The 11,818-nt window shown below is 42.7% G+C and overlaps 1 protein-coding gene across 2 annotated transcripts in view; it reads right to left on the minus strand.

Annotated features, from left to right (window-relative positions):
* Ttc27 (tetratricopeptide repeat domain 27) overlaps positions 1 to 11,818 on the minus strand; it is a 131,087-nt gene that overhangs the window by 85,678 nt on the left and 33,591 nt on the right. For both annotated transcript variants that reach the window (XM_026789696.1, XM_005367932.2), the window contains one exon: positions 10,394 to 10,460. In XM_026789696.1, the coding sequence (XP_026645497.1) occupies positions 10,394 to 10,460 (67 nt within the window). The remainder of the gene's footprint in view (positions 1 to 10,393; positions 10,461 to 11,818) is intronic.

An 11,818-nucleotide genomic window follows, 5' to 3' on the forward strand; every position in this document is an offset into this window, starting at 1 on the left:
ATCAAAGACTAAGATGTTATGTTCATAAGGAGGAAAAAATGGATGAAATTTAGCTGACTTTATGCTTATGCCACTTCCAAAATCCGAAAACATGATGAGCCCATGTTTTCCTTTGTTGAATTTATTTTTGCATCCTGAAGCAAGTTGAATTCAATTATTTTAGATTTCATATTTACTGAATATCTCACAGAGCTCTTTACTGTTCATTAGAAGTGGCAGAAGTAATTGAGAAAAGCTACTTGTTCAGGTGCCCAAAATGGTAAAGATACGGATCTGACAATTCTGAACTGTGTGGACGTGGACCTCACTGGCTTGTGATGAGTGAGCCTTGGGTTCAATCCCTACTAACAAAACAAACGCTCGTTAGTAATAGAGTCCAGTTTATCATTTCTATGCTTAGGATTTTATTAAACCTGCTCAACTCTCCTAAGGTCTCCTGCATTTTACCTCTCTGGCTTTACAGCTTGGCCTTCTATTTTTACATAGTAGATCTGTCTGAATTGACTTTTTTAAATGTGGGATGGCCTGAGGTTAGACACCTGTTCCATATGGCCATATACATTATCTAAGATTGTAAAGTCAACTGTGCCGCAGTGCCCCCTCTAACATCCGATGGCTATCCTCTAGACCACCTGCCCCATTGGCTGCTCCGGAGAGCCTCTGTCTTTACTCAAGTGTTTCCTAGACTTTAAAGTGTATAAAAACAACCAGAGGGCATGCTGACATGCAGACTCCATGGCCTCAGCCCCAGAGTTCTCCATCAGTCTGGTTTGGGGTGGAGCCAGGAAGACACAGCTGGTGCTTCAGCTGCCACTCAAGCATCACGTTTTAATAAGTAAGCATTGCCTCAGTCAGTACAGCGTCACACAGTGTGGCCTGCCAGCTCTTCCTGACTGCCTAAGAAATTCTTCACTCTTTGCCTTTCTGTATAAACTAAAAATCAGCTTTTGAAAAAGTCACCTTTAGTGCTACCACACACAATAAAAAAAAAAAAAGAAAACCTCAGCAAAAATATCAGCAAAATCAAAGTGCTGGGACTTCGTCAGGGACTGCACTAACATAGGCTAATCTGGAAAGGCTGGAAATGTTAAAGGCTGAGCCACCCAGGAACAAATGTGTGCCTCCTTTCATTTAACTTCTCAGTAATGTTCTGCAGATTTTAGTACTTGAGAGCCTCCCGGTCTCAAATGGTAAGTACATTTCTAGGAATGGGATGGGTTTCGACACTATTACAAATAGCATCTTTTCTTCTCTCCTTTTACATTTTTTAAATTATGATAAAAACACACAGGACATAAAAGCCTGCTTTTAAACACACAGTTCATTTTAACTTTCACTTTGTTGTGCAACCAGTCTCCAGGATCTTTTCTCATCTGCAACCCTAGTCTGTATCATTAAACAAGAGCTCCCCGTGTCTTCCCTCTTCTAAGGCTGAGAAACAACATTCTACTCCTTGTGCCTATGAACCTGACCACTCTTGGTACCTAAGGCAAGCAGAAGCAAACAACTGCAAATTATACCTTGGAAAAAAACAGGAGTGTAAAAATAAATCTAACTAGAAGCTGGAGAGATGGCTCAGTGGTTAATAGCACTGACTGCTCTTCTAGAAGACTCGGGTTCAATTCACAACACCCACATGGCAGCTCACAACTGTCTGTAACTCTAAGATCTGACACCCTCACATATACATGCATGCAGGCAAAATACCAACGCAAACAATATAAAAATAAATACGTTATTTTTAAAAATAAATACCTTATTTTAAAAAATAAATAAATCTTACTCTAACAATTTGATGGCACACCATCTCATTAAATTACTAGCATTGACTAAAAATCCAATGCAGTTTGAAACAAATTAAGAAGTTTTGTATCCAACAAGCCTCACTGTTAGAATTAAGGCACAGATACAAACGAATCTCAGCCTGTTTACAACCCCAAACATGTATGTGAGCTGGGATTTCGACCACTTTTGCTTATAAAAAGAGAACAGAAACCATTTAAGACACACATACACTCTCTCATTCTCAACTTACACTGACCAAAATATTCGAAAAGACATTTATTAGACAAGTAGCCTTTAGCATGTATATTATTTTTCTAAGTTATTAATATTTTTATTTTTGTGAACATTGAAATAAATGCTAGTCATCTTTTATTTGTGCTTACAATGTAGGTTTTTGTTTGGTTGGTTGGTTGGTTGTCTTTTGTGGGGTATGGTAGGGACCAAATCCTGGGTCTCAAACAAGTTAGACAAGTTCTCTAACTATGAGCCCTATCTACTTACAGTCATGGTTTATAATGAAAGAACAAATTCACTTCAGCAATCTTTGATAAAAAGTGTAAAAAGATATTCTGAGACCAGAAGGGAGGCACTCACTACAAATGACAGAGAGGATTTTCAGCTACCTCAGAGTGCCTATTCCCTCTGAGGCATGCACCTGAGTCAGTGTGCAGACTCCACTCCATCTGAGCAAACTGGCAACTGCTTCAAATAGAGACGTCAGTGAGAGACAGGAGAGAGAGCTGCACCAGGAGAGAGGGCTGCACCAGGAGAGAGAGAGGGCTGCACCAGGAGAGAGAGACGGCTGCACCAGGAGAGACGGCTGCACAAGCAAAAGTGACTTCTGTGAGAGTCTAACAGCCCAAGGTCAATCCCCAGCACACGTGTATGCACATGCACGCACACAAGTGCACGCACACACACAGACACACACGCACACACATTAATAATGATTGAGTTTAAAAAGACAGTGAACATCACTTGGACTCACACTACGCAGAAAACGTTCCTTATGCGTGTAAAGGATACATGTATAGTTATTTTATTCAGCTAACAATTTCCTACCATCTGCAACATGCCCCTCATGCCTGAGACGAGCAACAAGACTTTTAGCACTATCAGAGAGGATCTGGAGTACTGTATGTTCCTATTAAAAACAAGCCCTTTTCACTCTTCCAAGCACGCATTTTGAATACTCCTCCAAAGGGCACAAGGATCTTCATTCAGCAGACAGGCAGTCCAGTCCTTTGGACATAAAGGCGCTTCAGACAGCTGCTTTTCCACAGGTAAATCAAAGCCAGCTCTGAGTTCTCCTTGTTGGGTCCAGGATTATTTGACCAAAGGGATGATGCCCACCCAGGTCAGGCTGACCGAGGGAGCAAACAACAAAGAAATGCTATAAAAAGCAGAACTAGCTCCCTGCTTTAAATGATCTACTTAAAAGAATATTTATTTTAAGTTAGTACCAAGAGACGGTAAGTTTAAATTCCAAGTTTAAGCTATAAATTGTTCCCAGGAAAATGGGACAGCAGTCCAAACCCTCTAGCTTTGCTGTGAGAACATTTCAAGTCTGTCCTGGGCCTGCTTTTCCTTTCGACTCCCTGGCTGCCCTCACAGACTCTGCCAGTGACCCTGCACTTGGACTGGACTTGCCCAGACTCTGCTTCTGACATATGGGACCACGGAAACCCTGTCTGCCTTCCATAGCCAGCCTCAAAGTCTGCCCTAAGGAACAGTGCCTTTTTGATGCTCAGTGCTAAACGTATTCTTCCTTTCTCAGCAACCAGGTGATTTGCTTATTGGGACCATCAATTTGCATAATCTTCAAACTGCCTGACTGGCGATTAAATTTGTGAATTTATTTGATCAGATCTACATTAAAATTTTCTTAAAGGTAAGTTCCATGGCTCATTCCTTTACTTCTCCCACACTATACACAGAATTTCAAAGTAAGCAACCCTAGGTTATGGAGTACACCGTGCAAACCCAAGCACGTAGAACTAGCTTTGTAGTTTGCCACATCTGTAACCTTACTGCTGCAGGGTGTCTCGTAATCACAACAAAGTCACAATTCAGGTATCCATCCTCCTGCCAACAACTGTCTGCTTTCAGCTTTCGCCATCACAACACAGGCAACTATGAAACACTCCTGTATGTGTGCCCGGATGCAGAGGTACCTAAGAACAGGCTGTCTGGCGAATCTGCAATGCACAGCTTCCTGATGCCACACTTGGTCAGTGAAGTGACAGAGCACAGATTAATCAGCCTTCAATCCTCCTGTTCACTCTTCACATCGCTTCTGTAAGGTACAATCTTCCAAAACCACAACAGCCCAACAAGGATCGGAAATCGCTTGCACATTTTTCCCTTAATCACCCTGTGGCGCTGCCCACACTCCAGTCAGTGAGCTCCAGTCTAGGCAGAGCTTTCGTAGGCTGCTGCCACTTCTGCGCACTCAGCACAGGTGCTTGCCTTCCATGTGCTCAGCTTTAACAGTGGGCTCAGAAGTGCTTTCCCCTGGAGAAGACAGTGTGTGGCAGCCATAGGCTGGGCAGTACATGAATTCAGGTGACTTCAGACTTGCTTCACAGTCTTAACTCAGTGGAAGTGCTATTACCCCCGCTAGTCGACCCCCAGTGACTCCAGCCCTCACAGCTGTTGCTGCTAGCGCTCAGGTGCCTGCCAGCTGGCTTCTGTCCTTAGCTCCAGCTTCTGGGTGCTTGTGTGTTTAGAGATTTAAAATAATTAAATCATAATAATTATGTCCATTAACATAAGAAGTTGATTGAAAATTATTACTTTATTAATGTATTAAAATTCCACTTATTAGCCAGGTGGTAGTGGCACACACCTTTACTCCCAGCACTCGGGAGGCAGAGGCAGGAGGATCTTTGTGAGTTTGAGGCCAGCCTGGTCTACAAGAGCTAGTTCCCGGACAGGCTCCAAAGCTACAGAGAAACCCTGTCTTGAAAAACCAAAAAAAAAGAAAGGAAAAAAAAGATTCCATTTATTTAGTGGATGTCAATTAACCTATACTATTTAATATTCAAGACTTCTGTCCTCAGAGCCCACTCATCTTGGCCAGCTTCCTGGTGGCCATTCCTGTTGCCTCTCAATCGTCAGGAAAGGAAAGGGAATTGGACAAACTATTGCCAACATCAATGACGTGTGTAAATGCTAAGGTTGACACACACCCTAACTACACCTTGCTTTCTCTTCTTTCTTTGAGACAAGGTTTCCCTGAGTACCCCGGCTATCCTGGAACTCTCTGTAGACCAGGTTGGCTTTGAACTCAGAGAGAGCCACTTGTCTCCACCTCCCAAGTGCTGGGATTAAAGGCATTTGCAACCATATCCAACTAAGACACTTCATAAATCTTGAGGAAACTATTCTGACTTTTGCCACAGAAAAGGGATAAATATCATACAATTTCACATAGGGTTTTTCTACTAATGTTGACTCCACTTACTTCATACATGATGGTGGTTGAGTAGTTTGTGTTGTACTTGTGACAAAAAATACTATATTAACAGGCAGATCTATTTTGATAAGTGGATTAACCTTAACAATAGGTCTAAATAACACAGTTTCCTCTTTAGCGAATGTATCTGATACACTAAAATATACTCAAGTTCACTGTGCACTTTGATCTGATTGGACAGAGTTATCGCGCTACATACAGTCTCCAATGCATCTCTCAGAACCAGAGCTGCAGCTCTGCTTTGCTTCCATCAAGACATCTTTGACATTTTTCTGTCTCTATGTAGCCCCAGCTGTCCTGGAAATCACTCTGTAGACCAGATTCTCCTGATTCTGCTGGGATTACGGGTGTATGCCACCATGGCCAGCTTAATCTTTGACATTTTGCCTTTTTTCCACTACAACAATCTTTGAATTTTATTTGGAGTATTTATCCACTAGTATCTGATACAGCAATTTGTATAAACATTTGTACTCAGAGGGCTGGGGTAAAAAGACAGTTTTAATATGGGTTTGAGATCAACTAGATCAACATAAAAATAAAATTTTTAAAAATTCCTCCATCTCAAAGGTGGGCTAGTGGCTTCTGTCTGGAATCCCAGCACTTGGGAGGAAGAGGTCATTAGATTAGAAGTTCAAAGTTATCCTCTGCTGAGGACAGTAAGTTTAGGGCCATCAGTAAAGTACCTCAGCCCTTGTTTCAAAAGTCAAAGTCTCCATCTCAAAGAAAACTGAGAGGAAGAGAGGGAGGGAGGGAAAGGGAGAGAGAGAAGGGGATCAATATCAGAAAGAAAAAATACATAAAATATAACGTGAAACTTTCAAAGGACTCTTTCCTTCTTTCATGGAGACCTTGGAACCGCTGGTCGGAAGGCAAGCTGCCAACATCAATTCACACTTGAACAAAACTTCTGCCAATGAAAACTGAAACACCTGTAAGAACTAAATTGTTCATATTTTCAACAAAGAAAGGAAATGAAAAGCATTACGAGTGTCACTAACTTGGCTCATCTGAGTGGAAATACGAGTTATCACAGCTAACTTTAAATTATCAAGCTGATATAACATAAATGGCTCTCTCAAACAATACTGATTATTTTTACTACAGCTCGATGTTCCTGAAATATGCAGATATGATTTCTCAAGAACAGCACCTCATAATGACTGTCTTAAACAAGGAGAGCTATGGCTTCCAGGACAAGCTTTAGATTGCTGAATTACGGTATTCCATGTATGTATGGAAATGCCATAGGAAAGCTGTCAGTTTGTAAGCTTAATTTAAAAATAGCCTCACATATGTTTCAACATGCTACACCAACACAACATCACTGGCAAAAATCACTGGGAAAAAAAAATAAAATTTAGATTATTAAACTCAATAAAATACAGAACCAGAATAAGCCAACTATTTGATTGAGAATCATCGGTAAATATATTGGTGGACATTTTTTAAACTTTGTCTTAAAAAAAAAAAAACAGATGGGCAGTGGTGGCGCATGCCTTTAATCCCAGCACTTTGGAGGTAGAACCAGGAGGATCTCTGTGAGCTTGAGGCCAGCCTGGTCTATAGCATTTGTTCCAGGACAGCTAGGGCCACACAGAGAAACCCTGTCTCAACCTCCCAGAAATAGGGAGGCTGAGGCAGGATGATTGTGAATATTAGGTCAGCTTGCGACAGATAACTGCATCCTACCTCAAAAAGCCAAGTATGTGTGAGCAAGTCTGGGGAATCAGGAGCAGACACACAGAGAGAAGAAAGATGAACACGCCACGTTGAAAGGTGCTGCCACGTGGCAAAGAATAGATAAGAAATGAATTTGTTATATGAGCTAGCTAAAAACAAGTCTGAGCTATTGGCTGAGCATTTATAATTAATATCAAGTCTCTGTGGTTATCTGGGAGCAACTGCTGTGACAAATCAAAGCTCTGACTATAATGTCCTCCTCCAAAACAAGGACTAGCAAGCCAGCTCATCTTTGAAGGCTAAGGACACCAGCTTTTACTTACTGTGGGCACTTTTATGTACTTTCCACATTTGAAAGCAAGGTTTCAACAGAAGGAAGATGGAAAAAAAAATGTACCTATCCTTAAGCTAAAAGAGACCCCAAAACAAGGTCAAGTGTTTAGAAGTGGGACAGTATAGGGCCTGGGTCTATCCTTATTCCTGGGGTTCATCTTGAGGACAGTTTCTGGTCAGCCAGCTGAAGCACTCTGTTTGTTCCTGTGCTCCCCCTGCCCTGCCTGGTGATTAGCTGTAGGGCATTGTTTACTCCATCTTTGGTGTGGTAATTTCCTACCTGCCTGGGTGGAAATCCTTGTGCAGCAGCTAGGTATATAAGGATTTCCCCAAGGTTGAATAAACAGCATTTGGCTGATCTCCTTTCGAATGACCCAGGTCTCTTTGTGTGTTCTTTCAATCTCCAAGCCCTTGCCTAACTCGCGTACAGAACAGTGGTGCGCGAACTGTACCGAAGGGGTAACACAGAATCGGGTGTTACAGGACAGTGCCTGAAAGTGCCCACCCATCTTGTCTCAGAGACACTTAGAGTTACACAGCCTGCACCTGTCCCCCAGAATCTGAGGGTTGGGTCCAGGTGTCACTGACAATACTGAAGAAGGCCCTTACATGAAGCGGGTTGGTATTTGCATCCAGTCTACAACACACGTCCTTCCTTGCACCTTTAGGCTACTGTAAAGCCTCAGCCCAAGTAGCTGCCACACAGCTTGTTGCTCCATGTTCCTTGGGGAACAGTTAATCCATGGCTGGTTGAGTCCCCTACACCCGTTTACGTCCTCTGGGAGCTGAGCCTAGGGTTCTGGGCAAACCAGGCATGCGTTCTACCCACTGAGCCACAGCCCCAACCCACTGCAGTACTTCTTGGAAAGATGCATTTACTGGGAATTAACAAAGAAGTCTCCTTGGGAAGACTTGGGAAGGCTAGTCTCTGCAGTCACAAAGCTCTCTCCAGAGAGATCAGCACTCAGGCCATTGTTGAATGGGAGGAGAGCCAAAGGAGAAGACAGCAGAAGTCCTCAGCAAAGAGCCCTTGCGGGGGCAGTATGAAACTCAAATTTATGACCTTCACTGCAGGCTGCGAGGGAGGAGCTACCCACGTCGGAACCACCAGCTAACTAGCTCACAAGTGCCTCATGGCACAGAGGAATGAGAACAGATAAACGACTAGAACAAAATCTCCCCCCACACGAACGGTGATGCAGTGTTCGCACAGTAACTGGGAATGATACACGTGACAATGTGTATGAGACCAACCCACATGACGATGTTACTACTGATCACCTCACCACGAAGCCCAGCGAGAACGTTCCGTCATCCGCCACATCACAGCTAACCTCAGGCCACCTGCTGCCTAAGCACTCGCCTTCTCTTAGCCCTCTACTTCCAGTGCCCCCTCAAGCTCACAGCCAGGCCAGATCCTCCACGTCCCCACTTGAGTGGGGTAGACAATCACCTTCTCACTGAGATACTCCAGACAACCTCCCTACACAACACCCATCCCTACTTTACAGCCCTCCTTAGCACCTCAATTAAATAGCTATTTCTCTCTTTGTCTGTATATTTCCCTCTCAGGAATGTAAATTAATTAAAACTCTAGAACAAAAAAGACACTGCTCAATATTGTATCCCCAGTGAGGATCACAACACCTGCAAACGGTAAATATTTCATAGTTACTAGCTGAGTGAAAGAAGGTACACACGTTATTTTATGTGCACTGAAAACAATTGTGCCACTTGGCTTGCCAAATTCTTTACAGTACATGTCATAATTAAATAAGGTATTTCCATACAGTCAGCTAAAGCCCTCCATAGTACAGTGATACCCTAGACGCTGAGGAGCAGGAAGAGTGGGAAGATAAAGGCCACACAGAGGGCTCCTGCATCAGCATCTACTCTGCTCGAGAATGGGTAGGAGAGCACCTATGACAGTGCCAACAAGCCAGCCTTCCTTTCTACCAGATCAAAGTTCTTTCTCTTGTCTTAGCTGAAAAATGAGAAAGGAAGAAAGAAAGCGGAGTTCCGAATCCTCTGACAAGGATGCCTCTGGAAGAGTCATGAGGAATTTGATTCATTTAAGTAAGTATGTAGCAAGCTGGGCATGGTTGTGCACACTTTGATCCCAGCACTCAGCATGCAGTGCAGGAGGATCAGCCTGGCCTTCAGGGCCATCTAAAGAGAGCACATTTACAAAATAGAAAGAACACGTGAACCCTTTTCCACTCACAAAGCCAAACCACGTGAGTCCTCTGTGGCATGCGTCTCTTTCCTTTGATCTCAAATCTTCCAACATCTATTCCCATCTTTCCCTTTCATTTCTGTTCTTCTCCAGCCTAGGTCCTAATCTGTCCGTCACTGTTCCTCTTTAGTCTGAAGCTAGGAGGTGACGATGCGCAATTCACTCCAACAGTGCTCCAGGTCAGCCACGCACCCTGTCAAATCCCACAGCCACTTCTCCATCCACTCATCCGTCCTATGGTATGGAATGTTGACAGCTCCCTATGTTCCCAATGCCATCTCCTTCTCCTGGCCCTGCTCAAAACTCTTGCGGTGGTAAGGCACGCCTTTAAACCCAGCAGAGGGCGGATCCCTGTGAGTTTGAGGCCAACCTGGTCTACAGGAGCTAGTTCTAGGACAGGCACCAAAGCTATAGAGAAACCCTGTCTCAAAAAACCAAAAAAAAAAAAAAAACAACAACTCTTTGTCAAGACAGCCAGGTAGGCATCAAAATGGGCCCTCACTCTTATGCATAAGACTTGTGAACACTCGGGCACTCATTCATTCATTCATTCATTCATTCAGGCAACAAACCGTTATTTTCTATTATATGCACAGTAGGTCATGGAGTCAAAAATAAGAAAGAAGGAAGGAAAAAAAGGAAGAAATGAAGGAGAAAGAAAGAGAGAGAGAGAGAAAAGAATGAGAATGTGGTCACTGTCTTCAAATCTAACCAAGTTCAAAGAAAAGCAGGCCTCTTAATGGAGTAGCAGGAAATGTGTGGCTTGAGAACCGGCAGGATAAGGGTAAACGCCCCATTTCCTTAGCTGGTAGGGTTTCAGCTTGAGCAACAATACACCAAAGGAAAAAGGAACTGGAGAGGGAGATGTCATTACTCACGGATGTGAAGGCCAGTAGCTCCTCCTCTGTGAGCTTGTGAACTGGGTTGTTCTTCTGGAAATTTGTGCTTTGAATTAAAAAAAAAAGTTAAATTAATCATAAAATACATGCTGTAATCACTACCTTTTATAGTACATATTTAATTCAATACTACAATGCTATACAATATATACAGACATAGAAACAAGCTTTCAAAAGACAACAATAAAAAGAAAATGGCTTATGTCAAAATAATTTATCTTATTAGGAAAAAGAAGCAGTTCAGAGGCTAAAGGATGGTTGAAGAGGTAAAGGTGATTGCCATGAGATGTACCCCACCAAAAGTAAATGGGAGAGAGAGATCCAAGTGATGCCACTCAACCACAGACAGTAGAAAGAATTAATATAGCATCATGTCCCAATTATAAGACCTCTACCACAAACAAATCCCATTATAACCACCAAACAGTTAAAACCAGTAAAGTCACCAGAGTCAGGACAAAGGCACTCCAAGACACTGGTGACAGAGTCTAATTAGTGCCACACTTGAAGTTAGGTAAACATTCATATATCCCCTACTCAGCAATTCCAGTGTCGATTACAGAGCCCAGAAAACTCAGCAAATGAATGGAATAGGAATGATACACATAAATATTCACTGTAATAGAAAAACTGAAAATAATCAAAACCTCCAAGGAGAAAACAGACAAACTGTGCCATATTCACCCAGTGGAGAGCCACCCTTCAAATTACATTGCAGCTACAGACAAAAACACAACCACAGAAACACAACAAAGAGTGGAGAAATAAATCACAGGAACTACAGAATGCAGGAAAACAAGCAAATGGAGGCCTCAGGTTGACGGATACAACATCTAAGAGCAAACATATCTTTAGAGGCCAGAAAGTAACAAACACAAAACCTAGGACAGCATTTTCTCTGAAAAGAGCAAAGTGAGGCTTGGAAAAAATGCAGAGGTTAAACTTGCAATACCTGCAATCTTCTATTTATGGCTGAACATGTAACTTAAACGCACATAGTGCATCCATTATTATCCATGTAAACAGGACCCATATTAGGAACAACAACAACTAGATGTGGTGGCTCACACCCAAACCCCAGTACTCAGGAGGCTGATGCTCAAGGACTGCTGAAGCTTGAGGCCAGCCTGGGCTACAAATCAGATTCTTTTAAAGGGCTGGAGAGCTAGCTCAGTGGGAAGAGCCTGTTACTCTTGCAGAAGACTCATATCCTGTTCCCAGTACCCACATGGTGGCTCACAATCATCCGCAACCCCAGTTCTAGGGGATCCCACACCCTCTTCTGACCCCATGTAGTACATATACATAAGCGCAAGCAAAATAGTTATAAAATAAATCTAAAACAATAACATTTAAATGATGTGGGAGTGTCATATCAATCTGTCGATTTCATTGGTTAATTAA

Source organism: Microtus ochrogaster, unplaced genomic scaffold, assembly GCF_000317375.1.
Source record: "Microtus ochrogaster isolate Prairie Vole_2 unplaced genomic scaffold, MicOch1.0 UNK26, whole genome shotgun sequence".
NCBI lineage: Eukaryota > Metazoa > Chordata > Mammalia > Rodentia > Cricetidae > Microtus > Microtus ochrogaster.